The 21,165-nt window shown below is 33.7% G+C and overlaps 1 protein-coding gene across 1 annotated transcript in view; it reads left to right on the top strand.

Moving 5' to 3' along the window:
- Nucleotides 1-20,754, top strand: part of LOC148945533 (ATP-dependent translocase ABCB1-like) — a 49,451-nt gene extending 28,697 nt beyond the window's left edge. Inside the window, exons 4-9 of the mRNA XM_089099074.1 lie at nt 803-964; nt 8,558-8,761; nt 10,640-10,881; nt 15,898-16,054; nt 18,474-18,671; nt 20,521-20,754. Of these exons, the coding sequence (XP_088955200.1) occupies nt 803-964; nt 8,558-8,761; nt 10,640-10,881; nt 15,898-16,054; nt 18,474-18,671; nt 20,521-20,739 (1,182 nt within the window). The 3' untranslated portion in view covers nt 20,740-20,754. The remainder of the gene's footprint in view (nt 1-802; nt 965-8,557; nt 8,762-10,639; nt 10,882-15,897; nt 16,055-18,473; nt 18,672-20,520) is intronic.
- The last annotated feature ends 411 nt before the right edge of the window (nt 20,755-21,165 follow it).

Here is a 21,165-nt window from a genome sequence, read left to right as displayed (position 1 = left end):
CACTAGCCACTCCAATTTCCAATCGAATGAGCCCTTTTTGAAGTTTCTACGTCAACTCCTTCGATACGAAGTGCCCGACAATGAATCTGTTTCCGACAATGAATGTTAATTCGGCAAATGTGTTCCTCCATGAGGTCTTTTTTTTACAAAATAGATTGACTGACCGTCAGTTTTAATGTTCTAGTGATTAATAAAACAAATCCAGTGCAGCTACAAAACGATAACCGATTAATCCAAATAAAATGTCACTTGAAACCACTAGCTGAACTGATTTCCAATCACCGTTAACCGCTGAGATTGAGCTTTTCTATTGGTCAGCATTCATGGTATCATAATACTAAATTATTAACATGCTTTAAGGTTACGTTTATTGACTTGCCTCAATTTAATGTGTAGAACACCAAATCCCTTTCAATAGCTTTTTTTGCAGTATATACAATCCTATTGGTAGCATGGTGAATTAATCTCTGCTTGGCAATAGGGGGCTCAGGAATCAATCGAAGCAGGTGTATGGTTAGGAACTAGACTTGCTTAAAAGAGACTGCAACCGGAATGGCGAAAACGCTGGACACCTAGGGCGACATAAATGACTTTATAGAATCTTTACTTTTTTATCTTATATATATAGTATATTTCTGTAACCACATTTCATTGAAGAAAAAGAGTACATATTTTCGATACCTCTTGAAAAATCCGTATTGTGTCTCCTAAAGCAGTGTCATCCTCACTTTGTAATTCTTTTTAATTGCTTGCCTTAGCCCTGAGATTTTAGCACTGCTGATGAACTGTTTTTCCTTTGAAGGCATTCATGTTTGCCATAGCTGGTGAACGTTTAACATCGCGAGTTCGAGGATGGACTTTTTCTGCTATGCTCAGGCAGGAAATTGGATGGTATGATAGGGAAGAAAACAGTGCCGGATCCCTTTGTGCGCGCCTCTCTGGAGACGCTGCCAGTATTCAAGGGGTGAGTAGAGGAATTTCTTATTGGTGTAGGTATAGCTTCATTTTTAAGTTGCAACAATAGTCGGATGTCGAGTCAAAGTATCTCAAAACAAATACATTCAAATTTTAAATTCGTATTATTCTCTTCCTCAACTGAAGTCAAGAATATCAAAGCATAATTGAACATAAATGTTATGCTTATCAACCCTTTTGGAGCAGTTTGGCAAGGATGTTCGACCATTATTTAAAAAAAAAGAATTAAAAGTACTAACTTAGATAATTTCAGAGACTTAGATAACTTAGATAATTTACAAAGCAATGGTCTAAGGGTAGCTTTAAAAAGTAATAATACTTTGGGTAGTTTCCTAAATTCTGGGAAGGATCTAACTTCATTGGGGCAACAAAGTGGGGTTTATCAGATCCAAGGTACTTGTGGAAGCTCATATGTGGGACGTACTAACCAGAGTTTGGAAATGAGATTATTACAACACAAAGATTCTATTTCTTCAGCTTTAAAGCAAGATTCTAAGTCTGAAGATTTCACTTCAGCCCTTTCAGAACATATTTTTAATTTTCCAGACCATTTTATTTTGTTTGAGAATGTCTCTTTGATTTCTAGGGATCGGGGTTTAAAGCAAAATTTTCGTGAAATTCTGGAAATAAAGAAAATCTTATTCAAGAATATTGCTTTGAATCGTGATACAGGTGAATATGGGCTGGACTCTATCTATGATAATTTGTTAAAATCTGACAGAGTAAAGTTCAATTCACCCAATGTAGTTGACCTTTGTCCAAATGTTATATCTTTGAACGCTAATGAACCGAATCCAAGAAGGTCAAAGAGAATAGCTTCCGCCTTTGCTTTGAAAAGAATTAGAGATTCAAACAATATGTAGTGTTATTTGATTTAGTATATAAACTTTTGTTTTAAATTGTTTTATTTTAGTTTTACTACTGATGACGGTCACTGTATATGTGACCGAAATATCTGGTATTTTTGTGAATTTCTATTACATCACTGTCTATTAAAAGGATTTTATCCCTATTTGAACTTTTATTTAAAAGTACTAACTTTAGGCTTACTGGTGATACGGTTGGCAAGAGACAGTGTTGCCAGTGACATGGTATATTGACCATGAAAAACCTTTGATAATTTGAGACATTGCCCTAACAATGTAAAAATTGATAGATATATAAACGCATTTCTGCCATTAAGAATGTAATGAACCTTAATGTTTAGTTGATGGCACATCAAGCTTACGTAGTATTAAGACAACGCAATGAGTATTAGTGTTAATGTTAGTGTCTTAACAGGGATTTTTGTCGAAATAAGCGAAGCGGCAGGTGGAAAAGATTTTCAGTAGTGAAATACCAGGAGACAATTTTTACCATTTAATTGACTCCATAACCCTTTTACTTAATAAGTATTGGTACTTTAGTAAGTTCCTTGTGAAGGATTTACTCCAAAGTAAGGAAAGTGCCCTGTGGAAAAGGTTATTAAATGACGTTAAATGACGTAACGAGTAATGATATTCAGTTGATGACGTAGTGGGATGATATAACATAAATATGATGTAATGAGTATTGTATCAAAGATAATATCTATCCAGGTGGCAAAAATTGGTTTTGTCAAAATACTCAAGAATGTCTGTTTCACAAATAGTGTGCACAATACTACCCTGTAAAATCAAAAAATAAATCGGCAAACCAAACTTTTAAGGCTCTGTGAAAATGGAATAACATATGGAATGGTTTTTTTACGTTTTTTCTTCTGACAAAAACGAAACAGAATATTTACTCCTTTGGCATATTTTGCCATAGCCAATTCACTCGAACAATTAAAGGGGCTCAGAAACGAACTTCCACGTGCAATCCCATAGAATTCGTTCAGAAACGGATTCCACTGGAATGTAATCCCCCGCTACCAAACATTATTTTGAGATAAATTTGAGAAATTATGGAATAAGCTAATTCAAAGGGTCTTGCCATGGGATTGCCTTGCCTCTACGATCACGATAACTGTTCTTGCTCATCCGCGTACGCACATGTCAGGTGCATAAAGTGTTGAAAAAAAGTACATTTGTAAAACTTTTTGGCAGCAATAAATGAAGATTATAGAGTATCTTTATTTATAGATATATATATATTATCTATATATAGATATCTCGCTTCTTTTGTCAAGCTGAAGCTTAAATGGTCTGGAAGCAATTCAGATTGGTATCTGAGCAACAGAAAGTTTTGACACGAAATGTTCAGGAAAAATTAAAGAGCGGTTGAAAAATTAAATCGTTATCAAATTTGAAACTTGTAAAGCATGATCTTGATTCGAAAATTGTTTCCAACTAATTTAAACCGAGAGGAGATGGAAAATCACGTCAGATTTTAATCATCCAATCATTTACTGCTCATATATACTCTAAGTGAGGTCAGAAGGGTGGAAAATTCCATTAGCGGTTTTATATTAAATGGTGTTTCGGTTAAATGTCGTTCTCACAAAATCCAATATAAAGCCATCATTCTTGTTTGTTTTGTTTTTTTTATTCCGAATCAAATTTAACCTATAATCCCTCATTCATAAAAACGCCCTGATACCCAGCGTGTATTTAACCTACATTTTCCGGGAAGTTTACTTGAAACCCCGCACAAATCCCAGCGTCATCTGTAAAGCAGAAAATTCATAAATTACTTCAATGAAAAGAGTTCCTGGCAAGAATCAGTTTTAAAACTATTTAGCTGCACTTCTAAAGACATGGAGGCCTGACAATAAGTCGAGTATTTTCTATTGTTCAGAAGGGCTGTATGAACATTGGCAAGGGCAGCCTGTGGTTAAATGAACGCTTTTATGCAATCTCCTACTGCAAAAACCTGTGTGACAAGTGACCAGCATGTTGAGTCATCCGTTTATTATATGGAGAAGGAAGTGTCAAATTTCAGATATACTTCGGCTGCTCAAATTTAATTAGTTGCCAAGCCCATTTAGAGATGCTAAAAATTTGCTAAGCATCTTCTAAGCATCTTGTCAAGTTTGGCTGCGCCAAACCTGGACGACGATGTGGCACTAAAGATAGGTATCAAAATCCTCAACTCAGTAGCGATTAAACGTGTCTTCTCCTGTTCATCACGCAGTAAATTTGAATGCAAAATATTAATTAGTGGGTGACGGCAAACCTTTAAAATAGACACTTCTCAACTATTTTATCGGCTCTCTGCTGAGATGTCAACAGATGGGTTTTGAAGTGTCTGATACGGTCATATATGAGCTATTGATATTCTTTTCTGAATTACTCGAGCCTTATGAAGACCCGTGGCCAGTAGATAAGGCTAGAGTTTTTGACGAGTCTCTGCATCACACAGTGAAACTTCGGCCTGGTCACGGATTTTCCCCGAGACTGTTATTCAGCCCTAACTTAGTTTTTCCTCTTGGACGTTTCCAGCCGCCACTGATTAGTACAAAGTCGTAAAGAATCTCAACCAGAGTGTCAGCCGGTTATTGCAAAAGCTGATGAACCAGCAAAGTGTCCTGCTGGGCAGCCTGGTGTGACAAGAGAGACTAGAAATGCATACTTCGTAGGCAATTATTACTGACAAAGTCTGTCCATAGGATTATTTCAATTGCCGAAAGCCACTTAGATTGAAGAGTGTTGAGACGGCACTCTACAGCTGCAATTGCAAACCAAATTTCAGCTCTGTACAGTAGAATCAATCAGACTGAGGCTCCAAAGTCTTGAGCTGCAGAGGTACAAAGGCAGAGGTCCTGGTCGTGCGGGTAACAATTTTGTATTCAATGAACCGTACGATGATTTGATAGAACCAATATAACTGAAATGAAAAACCACATCGCTTTGATTCACGGCGACAAATTAATTAGAATTATCGGCTTCAGTCTTTGGCTTCCATACCCTAACTTTCACTTTCTTCCAGATACTGGATAGTCTATCTTGACAGCTTCTTCCAGAAGCGTGTTTAGAGCCACGATTAGCTGTGATTTTGAATTGCCTGCTAGTGCTATATCACAAGTAAATTCGCAATCAGTGATAACTCTATTCCCGAACTAGAATTCAAACCTCAGATTCCGGATCGTGCAAGTCGACCGGGAGTTTATCCATTCATTGAGAATAAGCTACATATTATATACCTTTTGTATATTAGGATTTCAATTTAGCTGACGTCGTTTTCTACAGCTATGAAAGTGAGCCAACAATCAAATATTATATCCATCTGAAGTGATAGGAAAAATTTTGTCCTACTATTAGTCTCATTTCCATTATAAGGCCTGCTTGGAGGAAAGACGATTTTCTTTCCAAACCAGAAAACATGTTGAATCCAATTAAACTCTTTACTGGGAAAATTCTGGAAGCTTGGTGTCAACTCCGACAAGCCGATGGTGCGACAGTGGTTTAAGTAGCAAAACTGCACTTGTTTTAGCTAAGAAGAGGGATAAATGTTTGATATGAAATGATGCTGACTTGTTGGTCTTGCTGTTGCACTATATAGAACCAAATCAAGCAGTTCGTTGTTTCCAGAGTGGAGTTCCTGCTGATTCTGCAACAGTTTTAACACCCGCTATATGAAATGAATGCTAACATACATGAAGTCAATGCTACCATACCATTCAGTGTTATTTTTCCATTCTTTTAAAGGTTTTGAAAGCCAGTCCAATATGTTACTGCGATTAGGCATATAAGGTAGAATTCATTGTGACAGGTGAGGGCTATATTTTACGCCTATTTATAATTGAAACTGACAAATCCTTGAATGGGTTCCGCCATCCGTCTAAAAAATCAAAAGCAAATAGAAACGCTTGTTGGGTCCATCCCGAACGCTTACCGTCCGAGCTTGCTGCTACAAAGCACCAGGGTGTTAGTGGCGTGTATGTTTTAAAATTATGACATGGACGCGCTCAGGAACTGCTTCAGTATTAACAGCTCAGCGATATATGATTACCGGGTATGGAAACTTCCGCAGAACAGTTATGTACCAATTATAACTAATATACCCCCTACTACTCAAATACTTCTCAAACTGATTCACTGCAGTTGTAAAGATAACTATGATGACCTTAACTGGGCTTTCTAAAGAAAGATCTTTTGTGCTTGACCTTTTCCTTGAAACAGTCGAAGAAATTTAAAATGATTGTTTGGAAATTAAGAGGGAAATCAATGAGTCCCTAACATCTGGTGTTGAAGATCTAGAATTGGCAAGAGAGACCCAAAAAAATGGTTATTCAGTGTGAAGCCGGAAATATCAGCATCACATAAAAAAAAATAGTAAAGGAGCCTGTTTTTGGTGAATTAGCATAGAGAGTCCTTGTAACAGAAAACATGGACAGAAAAAGAAATATTATTCTATGGAAATTAAAGGTGAATCTAAATCGAGGGCTAAAGACCAAATCGACGCCATTCTCTCCCATCTTGGAATTAATAGTCAATTTGAGATACATGAGTCTACAGATCGATTCATCAAAATCCCGCTCCAGGATGATAAGGACAGATTCTTTGTCTTTCAAGGAAACAAAAAATTGCGTGAAAATCCGTTCAGAGATTAGCCGGGCGTGAATCTCTCAATGTTTATATAACAGACTGTGTGACAAAAGGATTTCGTTACATTCATAGTTCCCTGAAAATAAAAATAAAATAATTGACCCAAAAATGAATTAGTGCTTCAATCCCCCCCCCCCTCCGGTGGCTCCACTCGTATAATGCTTGACTGAGAATGAGAAAAAGGTGAAGCTTAAATGGTATAAGGTCTTGTAAGTGAGATGTATAAGTAATGTATCAGAAGTAAATTTAAGCGTTCGTTTTGTGTGCTTGATTGGATTTATTATTTATTTATTATCTTTTTTATTGAATTTATCATTGCAGTTAAGTTAATTTAGCGCAGCTAGCCGTGTTAAATTGGGATTGCCTTCAGATAATGATAATGATAATGGTTAAACTGTCAATTTTAAAAAGTCATTTCATTTTTTTTCATTATTGTTTATTTTTTCTTCTTATTTTCAATTTTTTCCCTTTCCTCTTTTTTATCTATATTGGCTCACTGAGATGGGATGCAGAAGTTTTGCTCAGTTTGGGCTATGGATGATTTGTAGTTTAGATATCCCTCCTGGTAGATGGATGAACTGGAAAAAAATCCTCTTTATATAAATATATATTTTCATAGCTTTTTGTCGCAAGACCATGATTTGTAAAATCCTTATAATGCACCTAAAAATAAATATTCATATTTTGATAGTCTTTCACCTTTAAATAATCTGTTAATACGACTGTAATTTTGGAATTGTAGAGGACTAAATAGCAGCCGAATTTTTTTTTGCATTATTTTTTTTAAATGTCGTCAATAGATGTGTTAGGAATTTGCGAAACATTTCTCGATGAAAATAATACATTTTAATATCGTAAAAGTTTTCGATTTTTCATTCTAGTCATAAACAGAATAAGAGAAGTTGGTATTTTATACGAATTTATTTTGGTTTTCTTTACGTAATGGGTTTATGATTATAATATTGAGATGTTAATTTAGAGTTGTGTAGTAGAAGTAAATGATGGAATAAATGTCTTTTGGGTAATTGTAGTATACCGGCTACCATTATCTAGTCTTCACGAGTTTTTAAGACAATATGAGTCATTGTTAGATGTTCTCACCCAACAACACAATCCGTTTTATGTTGATTTTAATATTGATTTAATGTGACATAGTGCTTCAACATCGATTAAGGGATTAGAATTTTTGAACTTTTCATTTTTACATGTTTTGCCGTCACTATGCTTGAATGTTTATCATAACATTCAATTGTAACATCAGTGAACACCGTTATTAAATGAAGAGTGACTACTATTCAACCTCAAATATTGAATCTTCAATATTAAATCATAGCATCACTAAGGCAATAGATTAAGTGTTACCTTTGGTTTGGACGTGACTTTTACCTTTTGTTTTCACGTAAAATAAAACGATTAATATGAAATTTAATAACTGTCTCTAATATAAAAAACTGCATTCCTTAATGTAGGTAAAACACTTTTGACCCCTTTCACCCTGTTTCAAGGGGAGGGAGAGTTCAATAGCCCCATTGGCTGTTAATATCCGTCTTCAGTGCTGCTGATGCTCAAACATAAGCATGCATATGTTATTGCATTTTTCTTAATTTTGAAAAAGCTTTCCAGAAATACTACCAAATTCCTAGCGCATGTCATGGAACACATTATGTCTCTTAATACAGCCAAAATAGTTTGAACAATCCATGTTCCAAAAAAGTTTCCCAAAAATGTAGTCAAATTCCAAACACATGTACGGGCAAACGATAAGTTTCTGAATACAGCAATAATAGTTTGAAAGATCGGAAATTTGAAAGCAAATACATTCTAAGACCAGACTGGCTATACATGACAAATTAGTTTCATTTGTCAAATTTGAAAGCAATTTCCAAAAATGCAACCATATTCCTAGCACATGTTATGGCACATACTTTGTTTCTGAATACAGCCAAAATAAATTGAAAAACCTGTAACTTGAAAGTTTCTCAAAAATGCAGCCAAATTTATTATGGTATATTTTATGGTAAACATTTTGTTATGAATTACTGCCAAATTAATTCTTGTATTTTATTTTCTTATAGGCAACAGGATCTCGCCTTGGTACAATTTCACAAGTGGTAGTTACACTGACTATAGCGCTAATTTTAAGTGTTTATTTTGATTATCGATTGGGTTTGGTCACAGCTTGCTTTGTTCCATTAGTACTTCTAGCTACTTTTCTTCAAGCAAAGATTGTTATGGGGCAAAGTGCCGTTGAACGGAAAGCTGTCGAGAAATCTGCTAAGGTGAATCATTTTATTAATGGGCAACGATTGTTATGGGGCAGAATGTCATTGAACAAAAAGCATTTGAAAAATATGCTAAGATATATTGTTTTATTAATGGGCAAAGATTGTTATGGGCAAAGTGCTGTTGAACAAAAAGCTCTCAAACAATCTGCTAAGGTAAATCGTTTTATTAATGGACAAAGATTGTTATGGGGCAAAGTGCCGTTTAACAAAAAGCTGTCGAAAAATCTGCTAAGGTAAATCGTTTTTGACAATTTTTCCTTTGTGCGTAAAAAATATAAACACCTAAAATGAAACATCAGTGAAATAAAAACAAAACCATTCATTAGTCATTAAAACTTGAAATTGTCAGACATTTTGGTCTTGTGGTGACAATTATGAAATAGGTACACATTTTTTTCTAGGTTTGAGTGTGTCTTTACGGGGTATTAAGTAGCTATTTAGTTTTAAATTTTATTTTTGCTACTTACTATTACATAATGATTTTGAAATTAAAAAAGCAAAAGTAAATTAACATTTCTTATTCGAATAAACTTTCATTTGAAGAACACACATTTATCACCTTTAAAATGTAACAACTAATGCACGTAGTATGAATATATGCCAAACACATGCAGTAGTAATGCCACTTTGTATAATACTAGGCTATTACAGGCAACAACTAGCTTATTGAAGTATTTCCATGAAAAGGGTGTAACAGCGGGAAGACCTCAAACATGAGTCCCTATAGAAAGCTCCACTGGCTTATGAGACCACTTAGTTGAAAATACATCCTAAATTTTATAAAATGGTAAACTATTTTAAACTAAGCTCTACTTCCATTGCCAAGGTCAAGCATACTCCTAAGTTGGTATGAATAATTCCACTGAGATTGTTACACCACAGTCAACATTATCCTTAAAAGCACAATAAATCTCCAAGGGCATCAATAGGGAAGGGGACCATAGGGGTGATTGCCCCATATATTTAAAAAAAATACCTTTTTAGCATTTTCGTTGAGAAAATAGAAATGTAAAAAAGCACTGTCCTTCTAGATCTTCAAGAAATATTTCACATCTTCATTTACAAAAGCAAAAACGAATCCTTGTTTTAATACAAGGCTATTACACGTATTTGCATGATTGGAAACCTGTGTGTTTCAGGAACTTCTAGGACATAGGCGAACAAGCATTGTCAAGGTTAGATTTTAAAGAATATTTAATTTGATCTTATGAGTGGTAAAACATTGTATTCTTAGAAATACCAAGATTTATCATATGCTGCATTGTCAATCAGTCTTCCTTAAGAAACCATCTTAGTGAGACCTATTGGCCTACATTAGCTGGCAAGACAACACTCGATTCGGACTAATTCTGACTGAAGTGTGAATCGCAGCGCTCTGCTGAGAGTAAATATAAACATCTTAGGCTGCCAAAGCCTTCCTTGGAAGCCGAAGGAAAATTACCATTCTTTTTCTAAACCCAATGGTTTCAAAAGAAATTTTATCTAAACTATAACAAGAAAAATATTGGGTTTATAAAGTGTGAGTCATGTATGAGTCAAGACTGCAATCTTTTGCTTGCATGTAGCAATGGAACACAGTCTAAATTTCTAAATACATGCTGACTTGTCTCAAGAAACATATCAAAGACTTTAAAAAATGGTAAACTACATAGAAAATATTTGTCGTTATTATATGAAAAACTATAAATATCTCGAGGCTCCAATAGCATTTAAATTTTTACTTAATGTCTTAATTTTTAGTCAGATTTTGGTTTTAAGTTTGGGCTTTTATTAGAAATAACACTTATTAGATTACTACTAGGAACAATATTTTGCATGTATTATTTTAAAAACAATTTTGTTCAATATGTGATTTAATTGTTTCACTTGCAGATTGCAATGGAAGGCATTTCAAATATCCGAACAATTGCTGGCTTATCTCTGGAAAAAACATTTTTGGAGCAATATATTGAAGCTTTGAGAAAGTCTCATGAAAGAACGGTTCGACGTTCCCATGTCAGAGGAGTTGCGTTTGGATTTTCTCAAGCTATACCGAACTGGGCATATGCAGTATGTATGTACTATGGTGGCTATTTAGTTTCCCAGAATGAGATGACCTTCGAAAATGTTTTTAAGTAAGTCCCCTCTTCTTCAAGAATTAAATAGTGTGGTTCCAGCTGACAGGGATATATATATAAAAAAGAATTCTTATCTTCAGTGATTTACATGTAAAAAAAATTCAAGATTAAAAGGGTTTTGTCATGAAGGGTTATAAATCAAACAGTTCATGTTAACGAACTTTAAATAAAGAACGACCTGGGTAATAGTAATCAAGCCTTTAAAAGAGAGAATGTTGATAACAATTAATATATCAAAATATTTGACTTTGTATGGTAACTCTAGATATATAAAGTTGATAGAGTTTAGAGTTACCCATCAAAAGTCCAGTTCCTGGCAAAAGTTACCTGCTTTTATCGAAAAAGGGGGAAACACTCCAAAAAAGTCAAGTGTTCTTGATGAAAGTCATGGCATTTGATTTAGTATACCAAAGAACGCTTATGTAGATCTATCTGTCAAAATTTAGAATTTTGCATTTTTTTCTCTCAGAAGAAAGATCACCGATGTGTGTTTTTCTTCAGGAGAGTCATATCAAACCAACAGTCGTAGAATGCTGTGAGAGGGCTAATTCAAACGGAAATAAAAATTTATTGTGGCCTTTTTAAATTGTCAAAAATATTGCACACAGTTCCCAGCAGTAGAGTAATGACTGAAGCATATATTCCTGAAAGTTACTTAGTCAACATGACCACGCAGTTCTTGTGTTATGGACGTTGTGAAATTCAGGGTCTTGTCGGAATCCAGGGTGTTGCAGAATCCCGGCTATGGGTGTTGCAGAAATCAGGGTGTTGGCGGAATCCTGGCAATCGGTGTTGTGGAATCCATAAAGGGGATACTACTAACTTGAAATTTTTCAACCTGGGATAAAACACAAACACGCTTCATTATTTAACTCGTTGGTTTAAGGCTTAAACTAAATGGGTCACAACAAAGCCTTATATAGGATTTTTGTTCTGGGGAAGGGGGCTAAAGAATAATTGGGGGGGGGGCTACAAAAATTTGGTTATTACCAAGGTTTAAATGTGCAGAATCTGTTAATTTTTGTTTTATTACTTTTGCACGAATCGAATAAAATTTCGAAGAGGGGAGAATTGGTCGTTCAAACAAAGGTACCTCCCTGGATACGACCACGGGTTCCAAGGGTACACCTATTAAGCCAGAATTATACCTTTTTGGTGCAAAATGACGAAAAAGTCACAAATTGTCTCAGTAGTGGGTGTATCATTTTCAGTGTCTATGATGCAGTTAAAATTATATAAGAAATATGATTGAGAAGAAAAATCACGAGGACATCATATTTATGAGTAGTTTTCAAGAGAATAAATTACATCATTTCTACCTCCCCCTCCCCCATTGAGTAGAAGTTTCGTTGTTATATCAATGACACGTTTAACATTACAAAAAGGACATAGCTAAAGAAACGTACTTCTCAAAGATAAGCGACAGGAATAATTTAAACTAATAAAAAACAAAGGATAAGAACAAACAAATATACCGCAAAAATATCGGATAAAGCAATATAAAAAAAAATTACAGTTAAGAGATAAGCGACAGTGAGAATTACTAGCAATCGCGAGAAAGCGAGTACCAGAACGTGTCAAAAATGGAGTGAAAAACAACAAATTGTACTCTTAGAAGACAAAACCCCTCAACATTCCATGTGTTTCCGTGGGAGCCCTACATTTTCCCAAGAAAACAGTAGCAAACAAATCTGACTCATCACATGCCGAGTGCCAGGGTCCAGCTTCGGAGTCAGATAAATAGTTGTTTTTCATAACTGTCATATTGACAATTAAATTATTTCCCGTCCCCAGCAGTAAAAGTATTGTTTTTATATCTATGAAACATGCGACATTTAAAAAGGAACAAAGGTAAGTTTAAAATATCAAGTTTAATTAGTCTATTTAGAAAATGCGTTTTAAGTAGTTTCATAATACCTAGAGGACAACTGAACAACCTAGACCGTCGAACGTTACATGACCAATCTGAGCAGCTACGGTAAAGGGTATTAAAAAGAATGTCTACAGTAGTAATAAACAAAAAATGAAGATTAAGTATATACAGTCAGAATACTTCAGCCAGCAGCAATTACAAAGAGTCAAAACTAAAAGTAAAGAACAAAGAAATATACGGTTCGAAGATAACCGGCAGCTAGAATTCAAACTACTAAAAAAAAAGGTGAAGAACAAAGAAATATGTGACTAAAGATATGCCACAGCTAGAACAAGGAAATATGCGATTAAAACATAAGCAACAGTGAGAATTTCAAGCAATCGTTAGAAAGTGAATATAGAAACATGTAAAAAATGGAGTGAAACTCAAGAATTGCGCTCATGGGAGACAAAACCCTTCAGCGTCCTATGTGTTCCCTAGGTAGCCCTCCATTTTCCCTAGGAAAAGAGTAGCAAACAAAGCTGACTGATTTGAAGGCTGCTACTTACAAAGAGAATCAAAATATACAAACCCACCACATGCCGAGGCCTGGCTTTGGAATCAGCTAGATAGTTTTTTCTTAACTGGCATATTGACATTACCGGCCTCTAAAACGATCTAAAAAGACCACAACTTTAAGGAAGAATTTGTATTTTTCCCATGGTGGTTGCATCAAACCTGTGGTGACACCATGACATCAAGAAGAGGCTTACATTGTCTGCGATTAGAGCACAATTGACAATGAGAATCAATATATACAAGCCTGTCACGTAACCATGCCGGTTCCCGGCCTGAAAATTGGCTACATAGTTTTTTTTTTGAAACTAGTAAATTAACATTTCTGGCCACAGGAACAATCTAACTAGATCACAACTTTAAGAAAGAATTTGTGTTTTTCCCAAGGTGGCTGAATCAAACCTGAGGTGAACTTTTACCTTTTCTTTATCTTATATTTTGTTGAATTCAATTGGGTCTTTTCAATTTATTTTGATTGTTTCAATAAAATTTCGGTCATTTATTTTAGTATATTGAAAAGTTGTTGCTATTGATTGTTCGAAAAGAAAATGTCAAAAGCTAATGAAGTTATATTGACAGCCAAAAAAATTAAAACTATTTCGTTCCCATGCAGAACTAGTAATAATAGATCAAAAAAGATCATTCGATCATATTTATAAGCATGTTAAAATATTTGAATGTAGATGAGCTTACCAAAATATTTATTGAATTTTCCAAGCTTTTTTTGTCAAGAATTTATTATAACTTACCCAGAAAACATTTTGATTAAGAATCAAACAGTTCGTGGTAACGAACTGTAATTAAGGAGCGACCCGGCTGAATAGTAACCGAAACTCTAAAAAACGGAATTTTGATACCAATAGATACATCAATAGAATTATATTTTTATGATGATTTCAAATACATAAGTTTGATTAAGTTTAGTTTTGCTTATCAAAAGTTACGCGCCTGAGAAAATTTGCCATATTTCCGAAAAAAGTGGTAAGAACCCCTATAAGTCATAGAACTTTAGCGAAAATCACAACATCAGATTAAGCATATCAGAGAACCCTACTATTGAAGTTTCAAGCTCCTGTCTGCAAAAATGTGGAATTTTGTATTTTTTGCCAAAGAAAGATCACAGATGCGCATTTATTTATTTGTTTGTTTTTTTTCAGGGGTGATCGTATCGATCCAGTAGTCCTAGAATATGGTGAGAGGGCTCATTCCAAAGGAAATTAAAAATTCTAGTGCCCTTTTTAAGTGACCAAAAAAATGGAGGGCGACTTGGCCCCCTCCGACGCTAATTTTTTCTTGAAGTCACCCTACCAAAATTTTGAGATAGCCATTTTCTTCAGCATAGTCGAAAATTTAATAAATTTGTCCTTGAGGATGACTCAATCCCCTACAGTTCTCGGGAGTTGGGCTTTAAGTTATTAACTTTGCCCATTGTTTTCACATAGTATTGGTTATTGGGAAGCATACAGACGTTTTCTGGAGGGATTTTCTACGGGTGGGGGGATGGGGGTCTGAGGAGGGGATTACGGGGTAGTATATCCATGAAAGATTTTTCCTTGGTAGAAGGTACTTTTCTATGAAGGGGCGCCGGATATCCCAGCATTATTTAAGAAACCATCGGAACTTAGAAAAACAAACAAGTTTTTTCAACTGAAAATAAGAAGCATTTTTAAAACTTAAAATGAAAAGAAATTATTCGTATATGTTTTAACTGTTCATGTACGGTGAGCCAAAATTAAAGCTGTATTAAATCAAAAGCGTTCATAAATTAAACTAAAAAAAACAAGTTTTTTTAACTGAAAGCAAAGAGCGACATTAAAACTTAAAACGAACAGAAGTTATTACGTATATGAAAGGGGCTGTCCCCTCCTCAACGCCGCGCTCTTTACGCTAAAATTAGACTCTGTCTCACAATTTTATTTTTTAAAACAATCAAAACTTTAGCGTAAAATGCAGTGCGTTGAGGAGGGGACCGCCCCTTTAATATACGGAATAATTTCTGTTCGTATAAGTTTTAATGTCGCTCCTTATTTTCAGTTAAAAAAAACTCGTTTTTTTTTTAAATTTAATAGGTAATAAAAATGAGGAGACAAATTTCAGTTTAAATGGTGAATTTGTGAAAATAATTTCTTAGTTTAAATTAGTGATTTTCGATGTGGGCACTACCACCCTCTTGGGGGCACTGGAACATTTCCAAGGCATGGGGGAATGGCCAGAGATACATTATAGAAATTCGAAGTAGTACATAACAGGTGCAATGCAAATATTGAATCACCAGGTTTCTCGTTCTCTATAAAAGTTTTCAAAAGTTCTCACTTTTTTATTGTTATCTTTCTATTCTGAATTAAATAGATTGTTTTATATTCTGAAATATTAATCTCTCTAATTTGCAATATTTTTACTGTATTTTACAGAAAAATATTAATGAAATTAATTTATAAATCTTTCTGTTTAATTTTTATAGCCATTCAGAAAGATTTAGTTTTCAGGGGTTGCTGAGTAATATATCTTAAAAATCGGGGCTGTGTGTCAAATAAGTTAAGAATTCCCTGGTATAAATGGCTAAATCGTCGGGAAATATCTTTTAGAACAAGTGAATCTTTGATTTTTGGCACTATGCTGGTAGGCCAAGCTGTTGCTCTTACGCCAAACTACAACAAAGCAAAGGTGGCAGCCGTAAAAATATTCAATCTACTGGACAGGGTGCCTAAAATAGATATTTCAGCCACAACTGGTGAAAATTTGGTAAGTTCTCGCTCCCGCCTTCTTTATCTTTAACGCCTAAATTCTTTGTTTTCTTACTTTTACAAAATATTATAGACATTATATATGAGATTGATTCTCATTGCAACTTAGGGGTAAGTTTCACTATATATAGTGAAACTTACCCAAGTTGTAATATATATATATATATATATATATATATATATATATATATATATATATATATATATATATATATATATATATATATATATATATATATATATATATATATATATATATATAGTATATATATATATATATATATATATATATATATATATATATATATATATATATATATATATATATATATATATATATGTGTGTGTGTGTGTGTGTGTGTGTGTGTGTGTGTGTGTGTGTGTGTGTGTGTGTGTATATATATATGCATATATGTATATATATATATATATATATATATATATATATATATATATATATATATATATATATATATATATATATATATATATATATATATATATATATATATATATATATATATATATATATACATATATATATATATATGTATGTGGCCTATTGTGAGGTTTTCCCTCCAATAGGCTTATGGGTTTTCCGATTTGTAAAAATATCTTTAAAGAAAATAGAGGAATCTTAAGAGGGAATAAAACCTACACATGCAGCTATTATATATAAAATGAATATTACAATTTTTTTGTAAACATTTGCTAGTTTTTAGTAGTTTAAAAAAAAATTTCTCACCTCTGGATTGGTAAAACGTGGCAAAATCTTCAAAAAGTTTGTCCTTAACAATAAAATCCTGTAACTTTAGAGAAAGAACTACACATAAGGGTTTTTGAGTATAAGAAACTTATGATTCGTATAAGATCAAATAATATTAGCAAAAGAGAATGAAAAACGATCATCTCAAATATTTTATTCAAATAAAAAGTTTTCTTGTTTCAAGCTCTACCATTAACAGTGCTTGAGAGGCTAGGGGTTGCTTAGACAAAAGCTCGGAAATATATTTGCAAAACAGCTAGATTTGCTTTAAGTAAAGAAATAATTAACCTGTGGATTTGGAACCATGTATCTGAGTGAAGACTCATAAATTACAAAGTAAAGAATTTTTTAGCTAATAAAAAATTGGCTCTTTAAATGGACATTCGTATATCGCGAAATTCTAAGTTGTGTTTTACAATGATATTTAAAAATGAATGAAATTGAAATAAAATAAAAATATTATTGACTCAAATGAAATAAAAACCATCAAATATTTATGATTTTTAAATTCAGATTTAAAAAGCAGATAAGACTTGGGAACAAATAAAAGCAACGGCACAGGAGGAAGCTTATGGCTTCTAATATGTTAATATTGCATACCCAATGTCTCGAAATTATACAACCCATAGTAAATACCCAAAATACAACCCAAAGCAAATGTAGGCTAAATATCTGGTATGTTTCGTTTTCAACTAGAACCAATCCTGAGAGGAATATTGTAGTTCTAATAGTCTCTTCGTTTGTTTTGTGTTTTAGATATTTTTCAGTAGCTATGGCCAAATATCTCTACTTTTTGCAAATGCATGCAAGTCCATTCCATGTTTCTTTCTATTTCTCTGCTAATAAAATATCGAATAAGACTAATAAATATATTTTTGAATCGGGCTCCAAGACGTCTCGCTCCAAAACCTTTCTGGTGACTTGATATTCCCTTCCTCCCACTTCGCTCATTTATAGAGTAATTTCACCCACATGCAAGACTTTGTCTTTGCATTTTCTCAAACAAGAATACACTCAACAGTTAGCACTATTTTTGACGTTAATTCTTTAAATTTTTTGTTATCCTGAGAGGAATATTGTAGTTCTAATAGTCTCTTTGTTTGTTTTGTGTTTTAGATGTTTTTCAGTAGCTATGGCCAAATATCTCTACTTTTTGCAAATACATGCAAGTCCATTTGATGTTTCTTTCGATTTCTCTGCTAATAAAAGATCGAATAAGACTAATAAATGTATTTATCAACCGGGCTCCAAGACGTCTTGCTCCAAAACCTTTCTGGTGACTTGATATTCCCTTCCTCCCACTTTGCTCATTTATAGAGTAATTTCACTCACATGCAAGACTTTGTCTTTGCATGTTCTCAAATAAGAATACACTCAACAGTTAGCACTATTTTTGACGTTAATTCTTTAAATTTTTTGTTATCCTGAGAGGAATATTGTAGTTCTAATAGTCTCTTTGTTTGTTTTGTGTTTTAGATGTTAGATGTTTCTTTAAATTTTTTGATTTATCTTTTTCGCATAAATGCCCAGAAATTCCAACCTAACCTTACAACACCAAATACATTTCTTATTTAATGTTTTCTGCATAGCTTTGGCCAATTATTGCGTCTTACTTAGTCCTGAATGTTCTATCATATAGTTTTTCTTACAGGAAAAAGTTCAAGGAGACGTCGATTATGTAAATATAAAGTTTTCCTATCCAACACGACCTCAAGTCCAAGTTCTAAAAGATCTGAACTTGAAAATCAAACAAGGGCAAACTGTCGCTTTAGTTGGTCATTCAGGCTGCGGAAAGTCAACATGCATGCAATTATTGCTTAGATTCTACGATCCAACAGAAGGTGAAGTGGTAAGTTTATTAACGTCATGTAGCGTTATTGCAGTTCTCGCTAAAATCAGACCTTTTACACCCAGGTTAGTGCTCCTCAAGATCTAAATTCGGACAAATAAGCGTTCAAATGGGGATAAATCCATTTTTTTAGACAGTGAAAACAGGTACAAAAGTCTAGATACTTCGATCACATATAAAACACTCGTCATCAGCAGAAATACCAAAATATTAAAATTAAAACCTGTTTATTGAACTCTCTCAGAGAAAAAATCTTGTGAATGAACAGGTGGTTAATTATTTTGTTTTGTATGAAAATGTTAGTTTTAATTTTAATATTTCAGTACTTCTACTGATGACGATCGCTGTATATTTCATCGAAGTACCTAGACTTTTGTATCTGTTTTCACTGTATAAAGAAATAGAACTTATCCCCATTTGAATGTTTATTCGTCTTAGTAAGGCTGTGTGGTCTGGGAAAAGGAAACCTACTTTAAGGTATTATGTCAAAAATATAAATTCGGAGGTGTAGCTTGCTGGTTTTGTGACCCAAAGCCATCAAAAATCGGGATAACAGTTTGCTAATTCTAGTACCCTGGGAAATGCTTAACTTAAATATATGGCATGATAGTATATTCCTATATATGCAGTAAGGTAGAGTAACTACAGATCAAACAAAGAATTCAGACCCAACACAGGCAATCTGTTACTCTAATTAGTCAATAAAGCCTTGAAAAATTTACAAGCACGCGATTATTACTTAAATTTTATGATTCAATAGAAAGAGAAGTGGTAAGCTCATTCGCTGGCCGTTTTCTGGCTTTCTGGAAGATTTTCTTGAATGTTTTCGATCATATTTTTTTGGGTAGTTTATCATAGTCGGTGCAATAGTTCTGCCTAAGTAAGGAGCGATATGGCTTCAACGCATTATATTTTCTTCCCAGGTCCCTTTCTATGGCAGTATTATCGTAGAAACTTCGGAGGGGCTCATTCGATCGGATATGGAAAGTTATAGTTATCCTTTTAAAGGCTCCTTTTAAAGGAAATTTATCCTTTTAAAGGCTCAAAAGTGATTTGAGGGTCACAAACTTTTCCGGTTCAAAGCGACTTTAAGTGGCTTCTTTTCCCGAGGACTTGGTATGGTACCTGATAATATAGTGCATGATATCGGTCCCCCCTTGCATCGGTCGCCTCCATGATATTGGTCCCCACCCCCCTTGGCAACTGAGAATGCGTCATCTAGGTGTAAATCAGGACTTTAGCTTTCCCCTCTGAAGAACCTTTAAGGGCCGTATTTTTTTCTAATGTAATTTTAAGAGCATGTAATCTAACTAAAAATAAAAGAACTATCTATAACGTTATTGAGAATGGCCTTTTAAAATGGCAAGGAGGCCTGGGGGTCATACGTTTGTAAAATCCTTGAAGTCCAAAAAGAAGATCCACGTAAATGTTCTTGGAGGGGTGAGGGAAAGTCCAGTTTCAAATTGAGCAACAACACTGGTCCCACGGTGCATAAAGTTTACTTTGACAGAAACCGTAATATTCCCAGGGTCACCGGCACTGATGCTGTCCGTAATTCTGTATTTCTTACTAAAACATTTTTAATATTTACCGTGGTAACCCTTAAATAAGGTTATAGAAAAAAGAAAGCTTTTCGACTGAAAGTAAAGAGCAACACTAATCATTTATCAACGAGTGTACTGATCAACGTAGGCCTTATCTTAGTACGTTTAGCAGGGTAAACTTACTAAGATATGGCCTAAAATTGTTTATAATTATAGTGAAGTCTCATAAAACATCCCACTGTTATAACAGAGCTGAAGATAACAGACGAATCGAATTGTTATATAGGATTTTGTTTCTTTTTCAGAGAATTGATGGAAAAAACATTGGTCCGATTAGTGTGCCATCTTTAAGGTCATTTATTGGTATTGTTAGTCAAGAACCAACATTATTTAACAGAACTCTTGCAGATAACATAGCCTATGGAGACTGTAGCAGGAGCGTGTCAGTGACTGAAATAATAGAATCTGCAAGGAAGGCCAATATTCACAGTTTTATTGCTTCACTTCCAATGGTAAGTCTTTAAAAGATGGGCGTATATTCCCAATATTACTGAAAAGATGTACACAAGAAGTTGACCGAGCAATACTGTACTCTGGTTCGAAAAATAATTTAGTTTTTTTTTTACCAAGAAGCAACTATTTACACTGAGCAGGTTAGGGAAAAGTCTTTCTTCTGACAGGAAAATGATTTGCTCTTCAACTTAAACGTACATATGACGCCAATACATACATACGTATAAGTAAACAAAAAAACTTATCAAACGATAACATACAAATATATATATATATATATATATATATATATATATATATATATATATATATATATATATATATATATATATATATATATATATATATATATATATATATATATATATATATATATATATATATATATATATATATATATATATATATATATATATATATATATATATATATATATA

Source organism: Artemia sp. Qi Xiang Cuo, chromosome 13, assembly GCF_049724085.1.
Source record: "Artemia sp. Qi Xiang Cuo chromosome 13, ASM4972408v1, whole genome shotgun sequence".
Taxonomy (NCBI): domain Eukaryota; kingdom Metazoa; phylum Arthropoda; class Branchiopoda; order Anostraca; family Artemiidae; genus Artemia; species Artemia sp. Qi Xiang Cuo.
Note: the sequence above shows the minus strand (reverse complement) of the source record. Positions and strands in the feature narration are given on the sequence as shown.